At 47.5% G+C, this 26,612-nt stretch overlaps 1 protein-coding gene across 4 annotated transcripts in view; it reads left to right on the top strand.

Moving 5' to 3' along the window:
• Gata4 (GATA binding protein 4) overlaps positions 1-26,612 on the top strand; it is a 69,105-nt gene that overhangs the window by 25,191 nt on the left and 17,302 nt on the right. For 2 of the 4 annotated variants that reach the window (XM_015986522.3, XM_042284999.2), the window contains exon 2: positions 4,465-5,571. In XM_015986522.3, coding sequence (XP_015842008.3) covers positions 4,959-5,571 — 613 coding nt within the window. In that variant the 5' untranslated portion in view covers positions 4,465-4,958. Of the gene's footprint in view, positions 1-366; positions 955-4,464; positions 5,572-26,612 lie in introns of those variants that run through there. The other 2 variants (XM_015986521.3, XM_006993003.4) reach the window with 2 other exon arrangements.

Below are 26,612 nucleotides of genomic sequence, written 5' to 3'. Positions count from 1 at the left end.
CAGGGCCTACAGGCCCTGACGCCAACTCCAAACTCAGGTCTGACACCCTCCCTGCCCCCACTCGGGGGGGGGGACGACTAAAGCCCCTAGATGGGCTTTAACGTTGGAGACAGGCTCCGCAACCCCCACTTGGTCCTTTTGATTGGACCCCAGCCGCTGGGGGCTGCTGAGAGAACAGGGACAGATGAGAAGGGACTGGAGGCCACAGGCGTTGGAAGCAGAGTGGCGAGGGGTGCGCACTTGGTATAAATACATAAACGCCTGGGCTGGTGGCGGGTTCTCGGCGCCTTGCAGTCTCCACGGGCTGGTGGGAAGGAGAAAAGGACACTTGGGTCTCTAGGCGCCGACCTTCAGGTCCAGTTCGGGTTTTAGTACCTCCTGACCCTCTCCCGAGTGCATTTCGGGGGCCGGGTAGATCTGAGGCCAGCCAGGTACCCCTGGTGACCCAGTGTCCCACCAGCGACCAAGAGCCCAGCCCACGAGGTCACCTTCCCCTCTACCAGCTCCGCCCCTTGCCCACCGCGGCTGGACGTGGACCACTGGGGCGGGGGGGGAGAAAAGAGAAGGAACTAGAGAATAAAACAATCCTTGGCGGAGCAGCACACCGCCCGAACATCGGGCTGTGCAGAGCCCGGCGCCGGTACTGAGCGCTCTAGTTCTCCGAGATCTGCGCGCATGGACTTTGCCTGCTGGGGGAGCTTTGGGAACAGCCCGGCTGGAGGACGCCGGGCGGAGGTGCAGCCACCGACGCTCACCCCCGCCCCCCGCCCTTGCACGTGACTCCCTTAGGCCAGTCAGCGCCGGCGAGCTCAGCGCGGGGGCCCGGAGAACCGCTCCGGGAGCAAGGGACAAACCGGAGGGGCCGCAGAGTGGCCGCCCGAAGCTCCGCCGCCGCTGCAGCTCCGCGGGCGCTGGGGGATCGCGCCAGCTCTCCGAGAGGCTCGAGCTGGGCAGGTAGGGCTCCTTCACCCCCTGCTCTTTTCCGGGGCAGGCGAAACTCACCAGTCCGCTGCCCTAGTTTGTCTGGAACCGGGAGGGAAGCAGCTAGTAAGTGGGAAAGGAGACGCCGGTCACTCCAGTGCCCCCAGATTGGCCAAAGCCGGCTCCAAGGCTTTTGACTTTGGCCTAGCAAGGACTTTAAATGGAATGAGACTGATTAGGAGCAAAAACCGAGGGGTGCTCGCGAGGTGCGTTTGGATTGTTTTTTTTAGGGGGGGGGACTTAAACCCCTTTAATCGGCCCTCTGTGCAGATTCTCCAGTTCTGCTTTGCACCCCACAGGCCAGGGCCCGTGTAATCTCTCAGAACGACTGACCTGGGACAGGCCGCATAGCCCCCACGCTTCTGGGCGCAGACGGAGGAGTGTCTCCAGTCTGCGACGCGGGGAATGCGGAGAGGCGGCGGCAGGCAGCAGAGGGACCTGGGGGAGGCCTGGAGGCACCGGGAGGTAGGCTCGGCGGCGGCCTCCCGACCTTTCCTTTCCACTGCTTTCTAGCCGGCCTCCTCAAACTTCAGATTAGGGTCTAGGGTCCCGGAGTTGTGTGTGCTGTGCACTGCTGACAATTGCCCACGCTCACTGCTTCTGGGAGAAAGCAACCCTGGGCCGAAGCCCCCCAGCAGACAGCAGGGACGTTCTTGGCTAGCCACTTCTCATCCATAAATTTTATCGCTTGGATGTGGCCTGAGAGTGAGTGGGCAGTTGCTACCTTTGGGAGAGAAGGTGTCTAGGTGGTGAACTTTCACCGGGTGGAAGGAAAAGGGGCTTTTCAATTCAAAGGAGAAGGTAGTGAGCGACCCACGCCATTGGCAGAGCTAGGACAACAAGGCCGCGCTGCTGGGAAGCACCTTGGGAATTTATTTCCTGTACCTTTGGAAAAGGAAGGCAGACAGGAATGACACTGCGGACGTCCAAAGAAAGAAAGAAAGAAAGAAAGAAAAAAGCTTTCATAGTGAGGCCGGCCGAGCTTCGTTTCTGAGGCCAGTGTAGAAGTTGTTGGTGAAAATTCTCAGTGTGGCAGGTCTAGAGCGACCGCGTGCGAGCGCGATCCACACGGAACAATCTGTAAAGGGACACAGTATGGCGTGTTGCATTTTCCAACTCTCAAAAACGGGTTCCAAAAAGAATTGTGGGCTAAATTATGAGAAGAAAAGGCATTTTGTTTTTGCTTCAGAACTTGGGATGAAGTGTGTGGAGTGATTCGAAAGACAGAGAAAACCCCGGGCCGGGCGGGACTACTGGGAGAATCTGGAGGTCGCTGGGCCGGATCACAGACAGGCGGGAATCCACCTAAGGGAACAGTTTCTGACCTTTCCAGAAAGAGAAAGAGTATTTTCTCCACCTTCTATTGTTCTAGTAATCCAACTTCAGGTTAAAGTATCAGCCATTTGAAACTGCAGAGCGCTTCTAAACATAAGCTCGGGATCCTAAACTGATTTAGTGATTGCATTTTTTTCAAGCTTGCAAATTAACACTGCTAGTATACTGTAAATTAGATTACAGAATTCTAAGTCTCTTCTTATAACTTTTTAGTTGAGAAAAGAAAATTTACAATACTTTTTTTACAACTTCCTGAGTTGAAATTGCAGAAAGTACAATTAATTAGGCCAACTACTTGATTTTAAAAATTGAATAATGAATATTTTTATCAACGTAAATCTACATATTTGCTTATCGAAACCCCGAGATTTCTAGGAAGTTTTAAACCTTTTGTCTTTCTTTTTAAAGGAAGAATTGGTGACCTCAGGTCAAATTTCGTGCATCCATCCTCCAGCCAAACTTGCTAGAAGGAAATGTCCAACCATCAAGCCAAGAGCTAATTGTATATTTTGAAAAACTAAATACTAAACAATTTATCAGTCACTGTGTAACTGCATACTTTGTCATGGTTCCATTTTTGCTAGAGATAATACAAAGATGGTGGAAAAATTAGTGTGTGTATTAAATGCCCCATTCCAGAACTTTTATAGTAATAAAGATAACATTTGTTGTGAGTGTAAACTATATTCCAGGTACTCTCTTGCAATGTGTTAGAGATCTGTAGTAATAGCTGCTATGTAGGATCTCCTGGGTGCCTGCTGTAATAGGCTTCTAAGGTCTGGTTATGAATGTTCTGTGTATTAAATTAGAGTTGCTACCCATAATCCTCTAATGACTATAAGACACAGGTACCTTTAATATTTGCACTTTACAGATGAGGAACTGAGGTTTCTAAAGTTATGTATTCAGGGAGTGGCAGACCTGGGCTTGTATCTAGTTCATTTAATACTCTTGCAAATGCATTGTTGCACTAAAAAAAAAAATAAATAAATCAAAAGCAGATGCCTCTTAAGGGGAAATGTATGTGTATTGGGGATTTCAAATACTCCAGGCCCTTGAGCAGCTTCCTTCAAAGTGTACATTGAGCTTCAACAGGTTTCAAACTCACCTATACTTCAGTTCCCTCTTAAGCAAAAATAAGGAGATTTAGATACTTTTACTTAATGAAGGCACAGAGGGAGAGGCTTGAAACATAACAGGTATGTTTGGAAAATAGAGCTTACCCTCACCCCCCCCCACCACCACCACCATTTTCTCTGGTAATGACAAAACACAGGATGCCTGGAAGGATGCCGTCAAGCTCTAAGAATCAATTCTGCTTTTGGTGGATCTCGAATTCCACAGGGAAAAGCCAGCCGGTGAGCTTGAGTGCTTCTCTGAGTCCTGTAGTGACCTTGTTCAACCCCCCTGCTTTTCTGGTCCTCCTATACAGTCTGAAAAGTGTTTAAAATGTAACTATTTGCAGAAACGTGTGGCCTGTCCAATTTGACACCCACATGGTGCACAGTACGATTAAGGAGTTTCACAATCCTTTTTATGGTTTCGCCGACACTTGCTCGTTTATAAACATTTAGATTCTACCTCTAGGTGCTCTTTTTTTTTAAGATTACAAGCAAAACTTTGGCAGGTTGCTGGTTTTTATAAAGTTTGTCATTGCCCTCGCCCCAATCTACAGGTCTTGTTTGGTCAAGAAAATGTTTGAGGAAAGGTGGGGGAACAATTGAAAAATAAAAAACGATGGAGCTCTTTTGAGTCACTAGCGTTTCCGGAACCCCAAACCTTGTACTCTCGTTAAAAAAATAATAAAAATTTTTTAAAAAGGAAAAATAAAAAGGAAAAAAAAGTGCTTGGAGAATAAGGCAAAATTAAAGTCCTTCCTGATAAACAATATAAAAATAATTGGCCTAGAAGGCAACCGAGAACTGCATGCCACGTCCCTTAGGTCTTCCTCCAAGATACTTGGCACCAGCAGCCTGACCAGGACTAAACAAAGGCCGAGGCTGTAGCGTGCGACCTCAAAAGCCAGGTTGGAGAAGGGTGCTTTCGCTGTGCCAGGGTCCGGAGAAGCAGCGGAGAACCGGAACCGCTGAACGCGGCTCTGAGAGCCCTGGGAAGAACTTCTCTCACCTGTTTTATTTTCTCTTTTAGGGCTGCAGCCGCAGTGAAGGGAAGGAGCCTTCGCGGGCCCTCTTCGCTGGAGCCCTGCTGGAGCCAACGGCACAGCCTGGGCATGCCGCTGGCGGAGCGCAGCGACTAGGCAGCTGTGGGTGAGCCGAAGGTCTGTCTGCTCAGGGTGTTCGAGCCCAGCCTCAACTACGTCCTGAGCACCTCCAGCCTCGGAGGTGGAGTGGACTCCAGCCCTGGAGTGGAGTCAGCCCTCCCGCACTATCTGCTGGAACAACCACAAATCCAATCTGGGATTTTTCTGAGCAAACCAGAGCCGGGAGGTTGCTCTTCTGATGCTGGATTTAATTCGCATATCTTTTGAGGGAGTTGGGCCTCTCCCCATTGATTTTTGATCTCCGTTTTCGTGACAGTCCCGCACACCCGCATTCTAATTCTTGTGGCTTTGGTTTGCTGTGCCCGCGTGGCTCCTTGACCCGCAAGTGAAGAGAGGACACCGACGCGCAGAGCTTGGGGCGATGTACCAAAGCCTGGCCATGGCCGCCAACCACGGCCCCCCGCCCGGCGCCTACGAGGCGGGCGGCCCGGGCGCCTTCATGCACGGCGCGGGCGCCGCGTCCTCGCCCGTCTACGTGCCCACGCCGCGGGTGCCGTCCTCCGTGCTAGGTCTGTCGTACCTGCAGGGCGGAGGAGGAGGCGCTGCCTCCGGAGCCGCCTCGGGTGGCAGCTCCGGGGCCGCCCCGTCGGGTGCGGGGCCCGGGACCCAGCAGGGCAGCCCGGGCTGGAGCCAGGCTGGAGCCGAGGGAGCCGCCTACACCCCGCCGCCTGTGTCCCCCCGCTTCTCCTTCCCGGGGACCACTGGGTCCCTGGCGGCCGCCGCCGCTGCCGCCGCCGCCCGGGAAGCCGCAGCCTACAGCACTGGCGGCGGGTCTGCTGGAGCGGGCCTGGCCGGCCGAGAGCAGTATGGGCGTCCGGGCTTCGCGGGCTCCTATTCCAGCCCCTACCCGGCCTACATGGCCGACGTGGGTGCGTCCTGGGCCGCGGCCGCCGCCGCCTCTGCAGGCCCTTTCGACAGCCCAGTTCTGCACAGCTTGCCCGGACGGGCCAACCCTGCGCGACACCCCAATCTCGGTGAGTACGGAAGGGCTTTGAGTCCTATCTGGGGTATTCAGCTTTCCCAACTCTGTTGAGGTTGGGGAGCATTAGATGGAATGGGCCTCCTAGGAAGGCAGTCTGGAAGCCGGAGACTCGAGTTGGTGGGCCATCGTGGTGATGAGTGGCCAGGCCACTGACGTCCAGCAATGCCCTTCTGTAACTGGGTGGCCTGGTTTGCACAGCGTGTTGGTGACAGTGAGACGTGTTGGGCTCTCTAGGGTCAGCTGGAGCAGTCTAGCGATCTGATCCCTGGGGTTCAGCCCCCACTTCCTCCATCCCTTCTTCTGAGGCCTCAGCAAACCCGAGACCTGCGCCATTTGGCAGCCAGGTTGGAGGACCCCTCAAGGTGGCAGATTACTTTCCGGTGGGGGGTTTTCACACCCGGAAATAATGAAGAGATCAGTAAAGGAGACCGCCAGAAGTGGGTTAAACGACTTTAACCTGCAAGTCTCCTCAGGCGCACTGCGGGGGGTCTCATGATGCCACTCAACTGGCCAGACACCTTAGGTCAGTGCCTGGGGACAGTGCAGAGGGGCTTCTTTATAACGTCGTCGGAGTTAAATGGAGACTTTGTAGGGCTGCAGCGCCTAGAGCCGCCTCTTCTTAGGAGGGCCCGGTTAACAATAATGATGGGCAGTAGTCTTCCCATCCCAGACCCGACGACGGGACTGCTAACTCATCCGCTTACCCAATCTACCTGGCCACTTGGGCTGGGGGGAAAAAAAGCGAAGTGGCTGTCCACTCGTGCAAAATGCCAAAGGCCCTACTCGTGTGGAATTTCTAGAAAGGACTGGAGGTGGGTGGCCTGTGGATGGAGCTGGCTCTTGGGGGAGGGAGGAAGCACAAAGTTGAGAAACGAGGTTAACATTTATTGACTGCCTACTAAGTGCTAAATCCTTCTGCGTTTGCTGTCACTTTGAAGAGTAAAGTCTGTCCCTCGCCACTCCCCGTGCTAGTTTGTAGAGGCTCTGGCTTTGAAGAGGGTTAAAGTTATTCTCTGCCCCTGGGTGGCCATGGAAGGTTCCCCAGGAGGGGGGTCTAGCCAAATATACATCCCAGGTAAACTGATTAACCATGGAAGTGGCGCCAGGGCTGGGTTTGTGGCTGCCAGGGGGGTGTTCTTCACCCCACCCCACCCCCCACAGCAGGCAGGGCCAAGTAGACTGCACCCTAACTAAGGGGGATAAGCTCACCAGCGAGCCTCAGACCTTGGAGACAGAGCAGGGCGGTGGCTTCCATGTGGTGGAGGCTGGAAGTGAGCCTGCAGGGGCTTTGGCCTGCATCCCTAGAAACCGAGTTCCCTCCCACCCAACCCCTAGCTTAAAATAAGAAGGAATAAACTGAGTGCAATGACCGATGATTGTAATTCCAGAACTGGGGGGGGAGGGGGATAACCTGGGCTACATAGCAGACCCATTCTAAATTTAAAAAAAAAAAAAAAAAAAAAAACCAAAATCTTGGAGTTAGAATTTGGTGTTTGGATACAGCAAAGAATGAAGCCCCCATCTAAAGATGAAGAAGACATTCTGGTAGTCAGTATAAAAGCAGAACGAAGTGGCATCACATGACTGTGCTTGTGAGCATGGGGGCTGTTGAAGGTTTCCCAAATTCCAGGATCCACCCACAGCCAACAAAACAACAGGGATGTCTCTGCCCTGAGAGCTTGTGTGTTGGGCTCTCATCTCTGCCCTACTAGTTGGTCACAAAGCCACTGCTTCCAGCTAAGTGTTTAAAGAGGTGCTCTGGGATTGCCATGAGGGAACACCAGGCATTATGAGAACCTGTTGTCGTGCTTTAATATATTTGGGGGACACACTCATTTTTTTTAATCACACAGCCCCCAGAGGATCTGGCGATCTGGTGGCACTGCTCCAGTTAAAAGTGCTCTCTGTGAAGATGTTTTCTTGTTCAGCCCCACCCCCAAGACAGTCCCTGACCTAGGCTGGGTAAAGGCTCTACCACTGAGAGACAGTCCCAGCTGCTGTCCCTCAAGATGCTTTGTATACTGCCTTGCCTATAATATGCACATTAGTAAATGCTTGGTAGCTTTAGTGAGAGCCAACCATAAGACTAGCTGATGTCACCAAATGATGGAAGGAAGGTCAAAGGAACAGATTCTCTGATGCTTATTGAGAGGTCCTCTTTGGATGAATGTCATGACCACCAAGCTCATTTGGAGCCCCCCAGATCTCAGTGTCACGTGACTTTGGACAAGTTGCCTACCTCTGTCCATCTTCTCTCATATTCTGTAGAGTGGCTTCAGTTCAGCTCAACTACTTTTAGAGTTGTCCTGACTTAGGTCGTCTGTGTGATGTCTAGTCATTGACCTTTTATAAATGACGGCTGCTTTATTACTTTTCCTGGGACCAAAGGGGTTCCTAGGATGTGAGAATTTTAGCATCAAGCCTGATCAGCAGGGATCATTGGTTACCCTAAACAGACATGGACATGTTTAAGTGACTCACCATTGTGGTAGGGTCAGGGGAGGTGAGCAGACAGCAAGACTGAGGAAGCAGGAAAAGAACTTCCCTCTCAAACCTAGAAGTCTTCACCTGGGTGGTACCCTCTGCCCTGGGGCTTGCCTATCAAAAGAGGCTTGCCAGGAAAGGAACCTGAACCTGTAGTTTAAAAAGGGAAGAAAGAAAGAGGCATGTGCTCGCTTATTCGCATATGTGGAACTGTGGAATAATAAGACAATATATCTGTGCTTTGCTTCACAATAGATTCATCTCCAAAGCTAAAGCTCCGGGACTAATTCCTAAGCCTGAAATGTTTTTAATTTGCACTGAGGAGAAATAAGCAAATACCATTATTCTTTTCTGAGATTGGTCTGTTTTGCTATTAACAGTTAACATCTAGCAAGTTCTTGTGTTGGATATTGGAATAAGGCAAAAATCAAAATGATTAAAAAAAAAAAAAAAGCCAACGGGGCATGTGAAAAGACAACCTTGGCAAGAAAGAAATTATTGCACCCTGACTATAATATATGTGAACTTTAGTTCATTCCAAGTTCAATAGACCCAGGACCCTGAAGCAATTGTTGGAAGCATTAATTAGACTCAATAATGGAATTCTGTGACCTTACTGAGGCAGGTACAGAGTCTTACTCATATATAAGTGCCTGGCACATGCTGGGCAAGTAGCAAATATTTGAGTAGAGATCTGGGAGGTAATTGCCCCAGGACTCTGCCCTGCCCTGGTCAAACCACACAGAATGGCTACCTGTGTCCTTTAAGAAGCAAACTGGAACTGGGTGTGGTAGCACACACCTGTGACCCCAGCCCTCAGGAGGCTGAGGCAGGAGAATTGAGCACTCAAGGCTAGTCTGAGCTATATAGCAATCTCCTTCTTAAAAAAAGAAAGAAAGAAAAAACCCACAGAACTGGAGAGTCTCAGAGAAGAAGGGAGTAGGATGGGGGAGCACTCTGAGAACCTGGGGCCACTGGAGAGAAAGCTGGGCTCTGTGCCTGGTGCCAGAAGTGAAGGGTGGAGGCTGGAAGAGGGTATCAGATGCCATGGAACTAGAGTTAAGTGTGGTTGTGAGCTACTATGTGGGTGCTGGGACTCAAACCCAGGTCCTCTGCAAGAGCAACAGGTACTCTAAACTGCGGACCCATCTCTTCATCCTGAGATATGTTCTTAAAGTAGGAGATTTTGAGTGTGTGTGTGTGTGTGTGTGTGTGTGTGTGTGTGTGTGTGTACATACAACACACCACAGCTGAGTAGGTTTTTGTACCCATTAAGGCTTATATGGACTTCAAGCCAAAAAAGAGACTGAAAGAGAAATTAGACATAAGTAGACCTTGAAAGACATGCCATGCTTGGAGCTGTTACTGGGATATCTAAGAAATGTAACTTTCTAAGGAAGAGTAATACTTTTGTGTCTTAGGAATAAGCAATCCTATTGTTCTTAAAGAATATAAAAAAAAAAATGGAGTCCTTAGAGGGCACAATGAGACTAACAGAAGGAAATAAATGTGTTTTGCTCAGTGCTTTTGAAACAAGTGAAAAGCGTCGTTCCATTGCGCCTGGGGTAGGGCACCCAAGGTGTTAGGTCAGCAGAATGTGCTGTAGTGTTTGCTGGGTCTTTGGGGGACTGCTTTATCAATTGGGCCAGTTGCTTTCAGAGCCAGTTTGCTTAAACAGGGAGTGCTGTGGTCTCTGAAGGAGCCTGTTCGGCTCAAGAACAATCTGTCAGTCTTTTAAGAAAATCAAAGTTGTTTAATTTTCCGGTTACCACCCTGAGCAGGTCAATCAGAATGGGGACTGGTTTGTGGTGCTAAGTGGAGGACCAATTAAATAAGGAAGGTGTGCTGGAGTGGCCTGGGGTGTGTCTCTGCCTCTAGTGACACTTGTCACTTTGCCCGATTGTGTCCCCTGAAAAGGTCAGGCCACATTTGCTGGTAGAGTGATGTTCAGGAGACAGTCTTAGATAACGCCTTCTTCTGCTCCCCTTCCTGTTATCCGCCCCCCATCTTCTTTAAATGCACTAAGAAAACAAATATGCTGTGAGGTGTAGGGCACCGGAACTCTCATACCTGCGGGTGGGGATGTTCGTTGGTATAACCTTTGTAGAGGGTCCTTGGTAAACCAGTTCAATTCCAGAGCAGATAGCCTTGACACTGAACTTTTGACTTCCGACAATTAATTCTTGGGTACATATTTGCCACGTTGTCATCCATAATAACAAAATCCAGAAGTAACATAAATGCATACCTTCAGGGGATTGTCTTTATATGTTGTAGGTGCGCGCGCATGCACACACACACACACACACACACACACACACACACCAGTGCATAGAAGATGATGGAGGTCATTATTGGACTGAATAAGATCTTTTCCAAGCCACTTGGAAGAGCTAGAGGTGTGTGTAGCACTATATTCTTGGTAACAAAAATAGGGAACTACATTGTATTCATTTGAAAAGAGACAGATTATCTCTGGAAGCCTTGCTCTGGCCATAGGTAAAGAATTTGTAACATTGATTGTCTGTGAGGAGCCCGAAGGGCAGAAGAAGGATGAAGCTGGGAAAGAGCTCACCATAGTCCTGTGTGCTGTAGAACTGAAAACACACTTTTGATCGGCTTAACCATTGTTGTAGTCATTTTTCTGCTTCATAATTCTACCAAATAATAAAAACACACTTATGTCTGGCACGATGGTTCTGTGGGCAAAGGAGCTTGCTTCGAAGCCTGACAACCCGAGTTTGATCCCTAGATCCACATTGTAAAAGGGAGAGCTGATTCCTGAAGGCTGCTCTCCGACCTCCACACATGCACCGTGGTGCATGAATGCACGCTCACAAACACACACACAGTAAATAAATAAAATATAATAAAAATCTTTAAAGATACATTTCAACTCTGGGGGAACTTGAATTTTATATAATTTTCAAACATTTAAATTGTATTTGTTCATATACATATATAGTATGTATGTCTGCGCCCCCTCCTCCCGCTCCCCCCGCCCCCGTCTGTATATCTGTGTGTCTGTCTGCACACATGAAGGTCAAAAAACAACTTGTTCACAGAGTCTGTCCTCTCCTTCCACTGTGTGAGTTGAGTTCTGGGGTTTGAGCTCGGGTTGTCAAGGTTTGGAGGTGAGTGCCTTTACCCACTGAGCCCTCTTGCTGGCCCTGATAGGATTTTCTTTATCATCATAACAAGTTTTACATACGCAGTTCAGTGTTAGGTCTCCGCACTGCTGTGCAATGGATCTTGAGAATGTTTTCCATCTTACAAATGGCAACAGTTTCTCAGTCCTCACTCTTCCTAGCCACTGGAGCCCTTCATTCTGCTTTCTGTGGCTGTGAATTTGATTGCCTTTTCCTACATCCTATGAGCAAATTACACAGCACTTTTGTCTTTTGTATAGGCTATATTTTGCTCAGTATAATGTCTTCCAGGGTTACCTAAGCTATAGCATATGGCAGTTTCCTTCTTTAAGTTGAGGAGTGTGTGACCACATTCTGTTTACCCATTCACACATGGGAGCACACCTAACTGGCTTCCACCTGGGGCTGAATGTCCTTTTGCTGTGGGTGTGCAACAGAGCCTTGTGAATTTTGAAAAACAGAATGATGTTATCCACTTTTAAATGCTATTAAGCTGGATGGGCAAGATTGCTCAGTGGATAAATGTCTTTGCTGTTGGACAATGCAATCCTGACAACCTGAGTTTGATACCTAGAACACACATAGAGATGGAAGCAGAGAACTGACTCCAAAGTTGTCCTCAGACTTCCACACATACCCTGGCATGTGCCCACCATCCAATAATAATGAAGAAAAAAATTAAACCAATTAAGCTTTTAAAAACAGACATATTATTCATTGAAAAATTTTAGTAGTGTTTACAGATGCACAGGAAAAGCACATTGATTTTTATTTTGATTTTTTTTTTGCCTGATTTATTCCTTTACAAACTTCTGAGGTTTCCCCATGCCCTGTTTTAAGATCCTGTCAAGCAGCTTATCCATCCTTAACCTGCACCCTGAATCTGGCTTTTGACTTTGTTCCTTTACTGAGGACAGATCTCATGCTGCAGCAGGTAGGTCAGGAACAGTGAGACACCCCCCCCCCTCAGTCCCCTCCTGGGCACAAACACTTATATCTGGTAGTTAGTGACCACTTCTGATGGGCAGTTCTCCTGCACATGATGTTAGGACCAGAACCCGCGGGAAAACCACTAACCTTTTTAACTGGTCACCTAAACTGCCCTTTAAAAATACTGGAGTTGGTGCTGGAGAGATTGCTCAGATGGTAAGGTGTCTACTGTGCAAGCATGAAAACTGAGTTCAAATCCCCAATACCCACATAAAAAGGGCGTACGGTATCACAAGTCTGTAACCCTGGTGCTGGGGCAGTGGAGGGCGAACGGACAAGTAGATCCCAGTAATTCATTGGTCAGTTTAGTCAAATCAGTGAGCTCCAGGTTTAGTGGAAGACTCCATTTCAAGATGGCGTTTGCCGCCAAGGCCGATAACCTGAGCTCAATGCCCAGAACCCACATGATGGAAGGAGAGAACCAACTTCCCCATGTTGTCCTGTGACTTGCACATATACACCGTGGCATGTGCATCCCCTCCCCAAATAAACTAAATGTAATTTTAAAAAATTAGGTTGGGAGTGACTGAGGCAGACACCTGAAGTCACCCTCTGACTTGTCTGTCTCTGTCTACCTTTGTCTGTCTGTCTATCTCTCTCTCACACATGGACACACACACTCTACAGTTAAGGAGTTGTGCTATATTTAGAACAGAAGCCGCTGCAAAGGTTGTTGCTTCTGCTGAGAAATAAAGAGATAGATAGATGATAGATAAATAGACAGGGAGAGAGGGAGGGAAGGAGGGGAGAGAGATAGAGATAGAGATAGAGATAGAGATAGAGAGAGAAAGAGAGAGAGAGAGAGAGAGAGAGAGAGAGAGAGAGAGAGAGAGAGAGAGAGAGAGAGAGAGAGCTATCTGTTGAGGTTTTCTTGTCTTTCTAGAAGCCTGATTCTTTGAGGCTGGCCTGCTGCTATAAGAATTTCCAGGGATCTGGCTGACCTTTGGTAGATCATGTAGAGGCCATGCTGAGCATTCTCTGAATGGATTACTCACACATTTTATTGGCTATCTATACAGCTGCTCTTTTGTCACCTTCTGAAAAAAACACGAAGATAATAGAAGCAGAGATACTAGGAATTAACCTTGAATCTCTTATAACCTATCTAAAATAAATTTATAACCGTGGTCTGCGGACATGCATATACTAGCAACCTTTTAGAGATGGGTAGCCTTATACTATACAACAGCCCATGGTGAGTAGGAAGTTGGAAGGCTGCCACTGACTGGGATTTCCAAGTCTTCCCTGGGGCGGATGCTGGTCGCTGTTTTGCTGGAAAGAAACTGATGCTCAGTGAGTCTTGTGCTCCCCACCCCACTGCATGAGCAAGCAGGAGCTCCTGCTTAGGACAAAGATAAACCTCTCTCTAAGTTAGGCTTCTTTTTCTCACACACTCTGTCCCACTGAGCCCTTCAGAACTCTAGGTTCATGGCGGCTGAAGGCTTCCTTCTGCAAGGTAGCTGCCCAGCTAGGCCTCCTTGCTTTCCAATGGACTAGTGTCTCTTCAGGGCCTGGCTCTTCCTGAATCCCCATCCTGCCCATTCCCATCTACAGTAGAGCTGGCAAGGGGTGGGCACTTCAATAGGAACCCCAGCCTTAAACACCCTTCTCCGCTTCCTGAAGTTGGTCTGCAGATCATGAAAGAGATCTAACTTCAGAGAGACTGTTGTCTGTCTAGGAAATCAAAACCCCGAGCGGCTCTCTCAAAAACTCCTTTCTAGGGAGATCTGTTACCTCTTCTGCATCTTCACTGACCATCTCAGATGTACCTGTGGGAGGCAGAGAAGGAGAGGGGGGAAACAGACTGGGTATGTTTTTAATCAAGACAGTATGGGATGTGGAACCAGACTGGGAATGCAGCTGGGAAAGGGCGTTCTGCATGGAACCCAGCTGCCAGAGACGGCTTTCTTGGGGCTGGCAGGTGGCCTGTGGTTTTATCTATTGCTGCTCTCTAATCAGAATTGGACCAGGATATTCAAACTTCTTATCTCAGTGAAGAGCATTTAGTTTTCTGGCTTTTGGCATTTTTGCAGGAGCCCAATGCATGACTTACTGTATTTAAAATACACTTTCCCACAAGTCTAACCTAAGCAGGTAAGCCAGCCCATGTTTACATTCATAAAAATGCCTCTGCGGTGATGTTTGTCGCTGTCTTACAACCACAGACATACTTTTTTTTTTGTTTTGTTTTGTTTTTTGTTTTGGTTTTTCGAGACAGGGTTTCTCTGTGTAGCTTTGCACCTTCCCTAGAACTCACTCTGTAGCCCAGGCTGGCCTCAAACTCACAGAGATCTGCCTGGCTCTGCCTCCCGAGTGCTGGGATTCAAGGCGTGCACCACCACCGCCCAGCCCCATACTTTATTTTTTATGAGAAATGAAGAAATCACACATCCAGGATGGGTGGGAATTTTTATAGGTTATAAGCTGTGTTCTATGGGGTCTCCCAACTGTGGATAAACTTAGCTTCCTTTTTTTTTTTCTCCCCATTTAAACTTCCAGTTCTACTTCCAGAAATCCAGTCAAACTTTATCGTCTCCACTCAGAACTGATCGATAGCAACTGGTGAGCAGGTTAATTATAATCGCAGAATAAACTCAGAAGTCTCAAAGTTCACCACTTTGCAATGTTTTCAGACCCCTCAGGGACCATGCCAAGAGGTGCTCATTGACCCACCGGAGCAGGTGTGGCAGTTTGAAGCAGGGGCAGACAATCGGGTCTGATTTGGGACAATTCGATTTGGTCCTTATCTGCAGCTTTCCCTACGAATGAAGTCTGCCATTTCAGATAAAGAGGCTCATCCATTGAGCTGGGACATGGCAGGCTACATTTTCCTCTGATAAAGGCTTCTGATTGTTTTATCAGATTAGGCAGAAATAGTTCTGTGTCTCTGTCAAGGTCTACAGGGACCCTTTCAGGTATTTTATCAGGTATTAGCTCAAGGAGAGCACCCCCTCTTCTTTCTTCCTTTGACCTGGGAAAGAATGACCTGACTTCCAAGATCATAAATCACACTGGGCGGAGAGAGGTAATAATACAAGTCACCCCTCAAAATTGAGTAGGTGGAAAAACAAACAACAAATACAACCTTTCCCTAGCTTGTAAGAACTTAACTTGACCCTGCATGAAGAATGTGGTTCCCATGATTGCACGGTTAGCAGGAAAAGCCTGCTGATGTAGGGGGGAAAAAAAGAAAGAAAAGAAAGAAAAAGATGTTTTCCAGGTGATGACAGCTTCAGAAAAATGCATTTTTTTTCTGTCTCAGGAAAATTTCAATTATCTTTCTTCTGTAAAACGTAATGTATGAGAATATGGCAAAATAAAAAATGTCCAGTGTGCAAATTGTCCGAAATCTTACCACACCACGCTGTTAGGCAGCGCCAGGCAGCAATCCCTGGCTTTTTAGTTGCTGTGCATATACATAGGCATGAATAGATCTATTTGTAACCTGTCCTAGAAGTTACATGTCACCCTGCACTGGAGACTTTCTTTAGGATTAGTGAACTAGACTGGCTCCTAAGGACCGACCGGTCCCTCAAAAAAGCAAAGTTAGAGGATTAGTCCCAAGAACTGGCAATAAGAGCCATCAAATGTGAGAACATTTATATAAAGAGATGTTGTGGCTCTTACACTAGCTGAGTGCTGGCCAGTGTAAAGCTAAGGGAGAGTTGCTTTATTTGTTAATTATTTCTGTGCTAGGGACTGGACCCTGGGCCTTGAGCCCGCTAAGCACATATTCTAACACAGCCATCCCTTCAGCTTATTTAGGTTCTTAATTTGACCCTTTGAAACGAAGTCCCTTCTTGCAGGATGTGTTGATTCATGAGGCTCCGCTGGCTGGGAAATGTGAGCCACAGTTGTCAACTTGCAGCTAAAAAGGACTCCAGGAGCCCAGCAGTACAGGGAGGTGACGGTTCATGGGTCTGGTCTGGTCCTGGATCTGTGGGTCTGTCGGTGTGTGGATGTGCTCTCTTGCTTCCCTGCTGGGCACCTTACAAAGCTTCTCTTTGCTTGCACAAAAGTAAGGATATCAGGCAAAGAAATGGTTCGAGGAGGTGCCTTACAACCCTTGGAAGATTTTTTTTTAAATATTTAATTCAATTCTTAATTATACATATATATGTGGTGGTGGGGGGTGCATGTCAGTGTGGATGCCTACAGCATCCAGGAGAGGGTGTTGATCCCCTGGAGGTGGAGTTCCAGGGAGTTGTGAGCCGGTTGATATGGGTCCTCTGCAAAAGCAGTCTATGCTCCTAACCACTAAGCCATCTCTTCAGCTCCAATGGAGACTTTTAAAATTCAGCATGCCTCATATGAATAACTCAGACCATGTCTGTGCAGACCATAAGTACCATACCATTGACCTCCATGGCAGCAGACGTGCATTACTCTGGCAGAGTCAAGAAGGTTTCCCATGACTACCTTCCTCACTAAACAACAGTATATTTGAAATCAAGCATCAGATGCCATGATTCGGTTTTTTTCTTATACATAATAAGGCAACACGAGCCACTAAAATGTAAAATGGGCTTGGGGAGACTGTGGGTGGTGACCTCAGTGTCAATGTGTTGTTGCTTTGGTATATATATTGGATGGGTATATATAAACCCATCCACTGTCAGAGGCTCTAGGAAGCTCAGAGATTCATAGAAGGTCGAGAGTGGGTACCAGACACATCCTTTCTTCCTAGGCCACCAAGCCAAGAAGCATTTATCTCTGCATACTCTTTGTGAGCCTCACGGCTCTGTTTTGGACATAAAAACATGAGCATGAAGGTCTCTAAATGACAGCAACTCAGAGCGTGTTAATCAGCAAGTGTTCAATCCAAGAGTTGTAAAAGGGAAATTTCCATCATGCAGGAGCCCATGTGATACCTCCACCCATCCTGGTACAGAAAGTAGAGGCCAAACAGGCTGGAGAAGGGAGGCCTATGGACTCCTAGAGGCCAGATGGGTGTTGGGTAGGTGTGGGAAGGTCAGTACTGGCTAAGGCTGGTGTTGGTCTGGCTGAACAGTCTCAGGTAAAGGCTGGATCCCAAGTAGAGGTATTGAAAGAGTGGAGACATGGATGTCCTGGGGGGAGTCAATAGTCATGGAAATAGAGCAGGGCTTGAGTGACATTTGAGACTTGGCACTTTGGTTTTGATGCTGAAAGGGTCAGAATTGTGTCTCCTGCTTTTGTGTCTACCTCAGTTCTGCAGAGTGATAGCTGCCTCTCTCTGTTCTGCACCCACAATCCACTGCGGGGGCTTCAGTGAAGCCTCTGATTCAGTGGAGCCTTATGGTTGGGCATACTGGGAAGCTGTATAGGTCATCTTAAGCTGTAAGCAGCTATGTGGCTTCAACACTAGGGTACATGCACAGTGGCCAGCTGTTAAGGCTAAGGGGTTACAAAAGGGAACCAAACCCCAGGTCAGTCAGTTTCAGCCCCTAACCCTCCACCCAACTGTGGTTTCTGGAAGTGGAACTCATGTCATCAGGCCTGATGGAAGTGCCTTTTATCTGATGAGCCATTGTATGAGCTCCAGAATCCCATTCTTGAGAACTGTAGCCTAAGTGATCATTAGCGTTCACACACTCTCATAATAATGTCACCAACACTCCCACTGGGGAAACTCCCCACCCTCTACATGCCTGTTTCAGTTCATGCTTGCCTTTACTTTCATATTTTTTTTTTAAATTTAGTTTTCTTTTGCAGGGCTGGAGACAGGCAGGACCCCAGGGCCTTGCATGTGCCAGGCAAGTGTTCCACATCTGGGTTGCAGCCCGGATTTGCCGCCAGTGTTTCTAGCCCTTAGCTTTGGGGTCCATGGTAACCGTATGAGCTGTTCATACATAGCCATACTCACCTGTCTCCCTCAATGGGCAACTCTACCTGAGCATTGTGGATGTCATCATCATGCATGTCTTAGGCAGTCTCACTCTCCCCTGCAGGAGTAGCAAGGTAGCCACGGTGGCATCAGATAAAGAGGTCCTTAAACATCAGCTAGAGGAGACCCAGGCTTTACTGAATGTAGAGCGGGTGAGACAGTAAATTGGAAAATATACACAGGACAGTGGTGTGTGTGTGTGTGTGTGTGTGTGAGAGAGAGAGAGAGAGAGAGAGAGAGAGAGAGAGAGAGAGAGAGAGAGAGAGAGAGACAGAGAGACAGACAGAGAGAGAGAGACAGAGAGACAGAGAGACAGAGAGACAGAGAGAGACAGAGACAGAGACAGAGAGAGATGTGTCCAGGCAGAACACGTGGTCTGTGTTCTGCCTCTCTGTACCTTATGCTGCTGGGTTTGGCCTGTTGTTGTTATTTTGTTTGGTTGTTGTTTTTGAGACAGGGTCTTATGTAGCCCTGTGTAGCCGTGAACAAACATGCCATGTAACAGAGGATGGCCTTGAACTTTTGATCCCCCTGCCTTCTCCTGGGATTGTGGGTGTGCACCACGCCCAGTTACTGCTGTGCTGGGGTTTCATGAACATCTTCCATGCATCCTAGGCAAACACTCTAACCATTAAGCCATGTCTCCTCCCTGCTGCTGTAGTTTATTTGGTGTTCATTGGACTGAAGGTGTCTCTAGGGCAAGAATTAACACTTTATTTTGTGTTTGTAACCTAGTCATGTCCAGGTAAATGTTCATTCATGGGACAGAGTGTAGAATTCAGCCTAAAGTTGACCACCACCCCCACCCCCACCCCCCCTGCTCCATTCCACATTTATGCCACATGAACAGCCTTACTGAGATTACTCACTCCAAGGAGTAGAGGGCCATCCTTGTATAGGGGCCCTTAGGAGCAGAGGTCTCAAGATGAGCCTCCTCCTGTTCATGCTCAGTTTTCCAGAACAGGCCCTGGAAGACAGGGAGAAGATCGAGGGAGCCGTGAGGTCTTGTGAAAGCAGCTAACACCTAGTGGCTGAGAGGCTGGAGAATTGTACAGGGCTCCCGTGGTACGTCTCAAAGGGGATGTGAGCAGCATTTCGGAAGAGGTGAATTTGAGGCCAGCGTGCAAGGGCATCCAAGTGAAGATGTCCAGGAGGCAGTTGGCCATGCACTGGTCATTGCTAGTCACTGCCTCCGTTTGAAACATTCATAACAGAAGGGGAGTCCCCCAGGGAGCAGGGAAGAGTCAAGAGGAGCCATCCACCGAGATGGTGGCTGAGGAGGTAGATGCAGGCCACGGCAACATATGGTGGCAGACAGGGAGCCTCAAACTCAAGTGCTCTCCAAATTATGCCTTGAAAAACATACCCGGGCTCATACCTTGGTCCCATGGTGTTCTGGGAGGGCCCCAGTGGCACCCATTTAGGTTATACAGGGTGCCACCTGTATCAAGATCTGGGGTTTGGGCCCAAAGTTTGTCATTCCCCATTGCTGGGGCCTGAGTCCGTTCTTTCCAGTCTTCCTCTGCTGAGTGGAGTCCAGGGTCCTCCTTGGAGAGGCGAGGGGAGGGGAGGGAGGTGCATGTAAAGGCCACCTCTCAGCCTCATCCTAACAAAGGGCTGAGCTCCGAGATCCTCTGTAGACACAAGCTCCCCATCAGACTCTGTTTAAAGCCTGTAAGTGCCTGTTGACTTTGGAGGAGAGCTCTGCCTGCCTGCAAGTGCTTCACAGAAGTGACAAGACACTTTCCTTCGGGGAATGTTGATATTAAGTTTCCTGCCCTGTGTAAACACACCTCCAGAAATGGCATTAATAATGGAGACCTGTTCACTGGACAGAACAGAGGGATAGTGGTGAGGTGAGGAAGAAGGGGGAGAAGCTGGCCACATGGATAGTGTAACCAGCTGTGTGCATGAAGGGGGAGCCCCTGTTGTCAAACTTTCTGCCTTCATTTTTAGAAGAACTTTTGCTTATACTCCTTCCTGGGACCTGCAGCTTTCTATTCTTTGACAGGTGAGGAATGAGAGGCAGAGTCTTGTGGGTAGGGAGCCAGTTTGGAGAATGACATCTGATTTAAAAATCCTGGCTTCATTCTCTGCAAGGGCCCCCAGTTTTCACATCGATAGCATGGACATGGCTAGGCGTGTGTGGTTCAGTTGAAAAGCATTTGCCTACAGGAGTGGAGGGGGACTTGCTGCCTGTCTTGAAGGAGTAGGTGGACCAGCCTAGGCTTCTAGTCCTTGGTGAAAATGAACGGGGGAGTCCCTCCAGGTATGTGGCTTTTCTAGACCTGGGATCCTGACGTTATGGAGTGTAGTCTTGGGCTGTTATGATGACTATGGAGTGGACCACAGCTAGGGATCTAGCTCAGGTGGTAGAGTCTTATCTAGCATGCATAAAGCCCTGGGTTTGAACCCCCTCACTACATAAACTGTGCATGGGGACACATACCTGTAATCCCACTTGGGATATGGAGGCAAGAGGATCAGAAGTTCAAGGCCACCCTTAGCTGTAGAGGGAGTTTGAGAATAGCCTGAGATAGAGACCCTTAAAAAAAAAAAAAGACAGAATATGGAAAATGAGAAAGGGGGTGAAGTGGATGACACTTAGGTGTGCGTTTACTCTCAGGAGCAGGGTTTCCGTCTGGCCAGAGGCAACAGAAATAATATTGCCCATGTCCATCCGTCTGTCCATCTGTCCGTCCATCCCCGTGGTCACCCCGCCCCGCCCCCACCGCCTTGGGCAGCCTGAGCAATTTGGGGAAGCGGTGACATCTGGTGACTTTAGACCCCAGCGCTCACCGTTTCTTACCTTCCTCGTGGCATTTTTTTTTTTTTTTCCAGTCACTCCTGGGGGTAGGAGCTGCAGTGTCCAAGGACAGATAAAGAAATCACAGTTATGGGACTTGATGACACAAGACGACCTGCCAGGACCAGGAGCAGCCTGACTTCCCATTGCCCGTGTCAGCTGCCCCAAGAGTCCCCTTGGCTGAGTCAACAAAGGGATGCCACCGTAGTCAAGATGTGACATCACTGACAGGAGGGTAGAAACACACTGCCCAAAGGTGGCAGTCACCCAGGGTCCACCAATGGGACAATGAGAGGGTGGGCAACATGCATACAAACTGTTACTCAGCCTTAACAAGGAAGGACCTTCTGGAATAGGCCACACCAAGGATCAATCCCAGGGACATTATGTTAAGTGAAGTGAGCCCATCACACAAACCCAAATGTTGTACAATTGCCCTTGTTGGAGACAAGAAGAGAAGTTAAGTCCAAGAGGCAGAGGGGGATTCCTGAGGGAGGGGGGAGTTGGGGTGTTAGTAGGTGCAGAGCTTGGCCTCTGAAAGAAAACGTTTTTAAAGTCTCTGGAGATTGTTTGCACAGTGGTGTATTTTAAATTCTATTGTCCTGGTGTCTTTAGAAATGTCTGAGATGGCCGGGCGTTGGTGGCGCACGCCTTTAATCCCAGCACTTGGGAGGCAGAGTCAGGCGGATCTCTGTGAGTTCGAGGCCAGCCTGGGCTACCAAGTGAGCTCCAGGAAAGGCGCAAAGCTACACAGAGAAACCCTGTCTCGAAAAACCAAAAAAAAAAAAAAAAAAAAGAAATGTCTGAGATGATACATTTTATCATAATGAAAGATAAAGATAGAGAATGGGCAAAGTGTCATTTTTGGAGAGCAATGGCTTCTCTCCCCAGCCTCCTGTTCTCTTTCCTCCCCCAAAGGTGGAGAGTGAGGATCTGGAAGAACTCTACTCCAAATCTGAATTTGTCTACATGATTACTTTTTTTTTTTTTTTTTTTTTTTGAGGCAGGGTCTTATGTATCCCAGACTGGCCTGGAACTCACTAAGTAGCCAAGGATGACCTTGAACTTCTGATCCTCCTGACTCAGCCTTTCAAGGGCTGGTTGTAGGAATAAGATACCATGTCCTCCCCCTTTTCAAGTGTGGTGCTGGGGACTGAACCTAGCATCCCCTAGGCAGGCCTTCTGCTAACTGAGATACTTCCCAGCTCCTTGGAGCTGTAACCGCTCCATACTTTCCCTAGGATGTAAAGAGATGGATTGAGCTCAGGCCTTTCACCATCAAGCTTTCCCAGTAGGGCAGTCCAGGTGCCTCGCCTCAAGAGTTCAGAGCTGCTGAGCTGGATGACTTCTGTGTGCCCTCCCATGGTGTTGTGGAGAGGCCCCCGCTCCCTCAGCATTGTGGAGAGGCGTCACTCCATCTACTTCATATTTGATTTGTAGATGTTTGCTGGGCTGAAGAATTCTGAGGCTAAAGACAAATAAAGGAGAAAGAAAATAAATCCAATCAAAGTATGAAGTGTTCAGTATCTACATATTTATGTTTTAGTTTTGAACCAAAATATAGTTTGGGAGAAAAGAGTGACTGTTAATTTTGATTGACAATTTGATTGGGTTAAGGTATGCCTAGGGAAGGCTGGAGGGATGGCTCAGAGTGTGAACTGCTTTTCCAGAGGACCAAAGTTTTATTCCCATCACCCACGTCAGGTGGCTCACAACCACCTGTAACTCCAGCTCCAGGAAGTCCAGTGCTTCCGACTTCCAAGGGCACCTGCACTCACATGCTCATAGTCACACACACAGAGAAAGAGAATTAAACAATTAAAAAAGATAAAAGTAACATTATTTTAAAAAAGAAAAAAAATCCCTTGGTCACTGGAGGCACATCTTTGAGTATGTCTGTGAATGCGTCTCCAGAAAAGACTGATTTAGGAGAGAAAGTGTAGGCTGTGCTATCCCATGAGCTAGTCTTGGACCAAATAAAAAGGGAAACAGGCAAAGGTAAGATGGATGTCAGCATCCATCTCTGTCTACTGTATGTAAGAAACAACTGCCACAAACCCCTGCCACCATAGATGGAGCCCCAGCCCCATACCCCGCCCCATGGTGGATAATGTCCTCACAAACAGTACATGGTCCTCCTTAAGTTGTTTATTTCAGACCTTTTATCCCAAAGATGGGGAGAGTAATACACAGCCAAGATATCTAAACGATATTCCAAAGCAAGGATAAAATACGTGATTTGAGATAAAGGCGATCAACTGCCGTTTGAGTCCGTGGGGGACACTGGAGGGGACCGAAGAGGAAGAGCAGGTGACAGGGTTGGAGTGAGTGGTGTTCGAAATGTAAGGTGCACAGAGTCTTCCTGGGAGACGACAGGATAAAGGGATACGCCTTCTCCTCCTCCTTCCTCGAGACCACCCCATCAATTAAGTTTCATCACCAGCGAATTTAGAGGGCAGCCCATGCCCCATGCTGGGGTTTTCTGCCAAATGTAGTGGAAATTCAGGACGCACTGAGGGAAAGGCTGGGAGCCTGTCTCGGAACTCCAGCTGGGAGTCAGTTTCCCTGTTAACGAAACAAATGTGTTTGGAAATGAAATGTGCATGCTTTAGTTTCGTAGTTGAAAGATTGTCAACTCGGTAAATAAGTAAGATGTGCCTGGGGAATGCCCATAAAACATGGACAGGCATAAAAGAAGACATGAGGTGGGCAAGACACCAAAATCCTGGAGTAGGAAGCACAGAAATATTTTCTATTCCAGCCCCCCCCCCAAAGAAGTCTACAAATTTATTACAGTCCCAGGAAACAGCCCAATAGGATTTCTTAAATGGGACTTGTCAAGTTGATTATAGAATTTCTGTGGAAGAGTTATTGTATGAGAATAGGCAAGATAATTTTTTAAACAAAGACTTTTTTTAAAAAGGGAACTTTCCTTATCAGAAATCAAAACAAACCAAAGAGGTCCTGGCACAGAAACGCACGCAGCGACGTTCATTACAGCTCCGTTGTGAGTGGAAGTGAAAAATTACCTATTGGAAGCCAGCCAAGGCGTTAGGTCCCTGGAGGCAAGCACAGAATGACTGGTATTAGCACAGCATTCTTTCAGGCATCAGGAACAGCTGAGTAACTGTGAGGACTGGGAGACAGAATGTAAATGTTATGTACCTTTATAATATAAAACTAAAAAGCTCTCTTAAAAGAGTGGTAGGGGAACTGGAGAGATGGCTCAGCAGTGAAGAGAACCGAGTGCTCTTCCAGAGGACCAAGGTTCTGTTTCCAGCACCCACAGGGTGGCTTGCAAACCAGCTGTAACTCCAAGTCCAGGGGATCTGATGCCCTCTTCTGGCCTCCACAGGCATTGCATGCACATGGTGCACAGACACACACACACACACACACACACACACACACACAGGCAAAACACTCATACACATAAATCTAAGAAGTATGTTTGAAAGAGTGAAGCTTATCTGCGCAGATGTGGAAAATGCCCCAGGACACACACTTTCATGAAGCACCTGAGCTATAGAAGAATGTGTATGGTATGCTGCCCTCTAAGATTAGTATGCATTTCTCTCTCCTGTCATCCTGAAAATATGGGCTTGGAAATGGAACTTACTTGAAGTCACCTCGCAGCCGCCTAGCAGAGGGTCTTTGTGTTTCTCCATCATCATTTTTGTACTCTACCACATGGGAGGAATGATTCCCCTTCAGCCTAAATGCCAGCAAGACAGCCAGCCCAGCAGGTAAAGGCACTTGCTGCCAAGCCTGACGCTGAGGCAAGAGCCAACTCCTGACAATTCTTCTCTGACTTTCCTACACACTCCATGGCACATGCTTGCCTCCCAATAAACAAAAACATATCAGAACTCTGACTAATTCGCAGCTGGCGTGTAATGCAAACAAAAAAAAAGTCCTTAATATTATTATACGCTAATTGTAAGTTTTGTTGAGATTTGGAGGATGTTTGTTACCATATAACCTAATGATAGATGACTGGTGCATTTATTTCTGAGCACCACCAAAACTAAGCAGAAGTCATTTATGCAAATACATCTTGGCACGGCTATAACAGGTCCATTATGTGATTAAAAAAAAAAAACAAACAACAACAACAAAAAAAAACAGAAGACCTTTTCTCCTATAAAGAGATATGTACAAGGATGCTTGCGAGGCATTGCTTCTAAAACAAAACTTGGAGACAACCAAAGCACAGCCCATCTGTCTTAGTCCGGCTGCTATAGAATACCTGAGACCGGGGAGCTGAAGAGCATAAGTTAATTCTGGAGCTAGGGATGCTCAAGATCAAGGTGCCGGTATATTGAGCGAGGGTGCTCTCTATTCCATCCATGTCATGAGTCTCATGACACAATTACCTCTTGAGAGCCCCATGTCACCATGTTGGGTTTAGGATCTTAGACAAATTGCGGGCTGGAGGAACAGCAGCTGTCATGAGACAATGGCTAAGGAAAGCTGGGTGATTGATATATGAATATATAGGGCAGTGCAGGCAACACATTGTGAGAATGGATCGGAGACAGAATTGTGGCTTATAAAGGGGAAGGGGCTACATCTGAAATGCTTTGTCGTTTAAAAACATCTGAAACAGGACCTGAGGTAGCTGAGCAGCCCGGCATGTACTTAGCATGCAGGAGGCCCCAGTTCAATCCCCGATGCTGACAAAAGAATTATGACGCATACACAAATATGGCAAAATCACTGAGATTTGACAAAGCCAGGTGGTGGGCTCCATTGTTGCCTCCATTCTCATTTATTTAGTGCTTGAAATGGTTCATTTTTTAAAAATAGTAAGTATAAATTCACTGTACAGCACGAAGTATCCTGTAAAAAATTTTAAAAAGCACGAGATAATATTTACATTGTTCAGAGATATATTTATATGTGTGTAAAAGTGAGCCAGAGAATTTATGTGTTAAGTTCAAAAGATTGGCTCAGAGAGCAAGAAGAAGAAAAGTAATTTTTTTTGTCATTTTCCATAATTTAAAAATTTCCTAAAAATAAAAATTATAATTAAGAAAATAGACATATTGAAAACTATAAACTGGCCGGTCACCATTACTAGGGTTGGATAATGGTGTCAGTAAGGGACTTTTTAAAAAATGTGATGCTCTCTCTTAAAGTATGGTTTGAATTTTTATAGCAATTTTTATTTACCTAGCTTAAGTACGAAATTTTAGGTATATTTTAGAAGTATATTAATCCAGAGCATTCTAATGGAGTGCCAAATCAGGTGGTTTGGCAGGCAGGAAGTCAGAAACCGTCTTTTCTACAGACTTCGTTTTCAGCTTGTAGAGCCCAGATGAAGAGAGGTAGACCCCTGTGGTGAACATTCCCACCTCTGGCTGCTTCTGCAATTGGTTTCCGTGACCCTCACCTTTAAGTCTGATAAATGAAGTTTCCGATACTGAAACTGGCTGGTGTGTGTTAGTCTCACCTTAAAGCTACAGAACAGTGGCTCTCTGCTGCCCATGGTGCCCTCTACAAGTTGGAGGACCTTCCTCAGGGGCATGTCAGGTGGATGTTAGGAAGTGTCCAGTTAGAGACTGGGAACCCTTTTGCCAACCGGCTGTGGCTCTGTCTTTTGAAGTTATTTTAATTTTTATTTTCTTTAAGGAAAGGCTCTACAAGTCCCAGGAAAGGCACAAAGCTACACAGAGAAACCCTGTCTCGAAAAACCAAAAAAAAAAAAAAAGGCTCTACAGCTTAAAAATGACAAA

The sequence above is a fragment of the Peromyscus maniculatus genome, chromosome 9 (genome assembly GCF_049852395.1).
Source record: "Peromyscus maniculatus bairdii isolate BWxNUB_F1_BW_parent chromosome 9, HU_Pman_BW_mat_3.1, whole genome shotgun sequence".
Classification (NCBI taxonomy): domain Eukaryota; kingdom Metazoa; phylum Chordata; class Mammalia; order Rodentia; family Cricetidae; genus Peromyscus; species Peromyscus maniculatus.
This window is presented reverse-complemented; position numbering and strand designations above follow the sequence as displayed.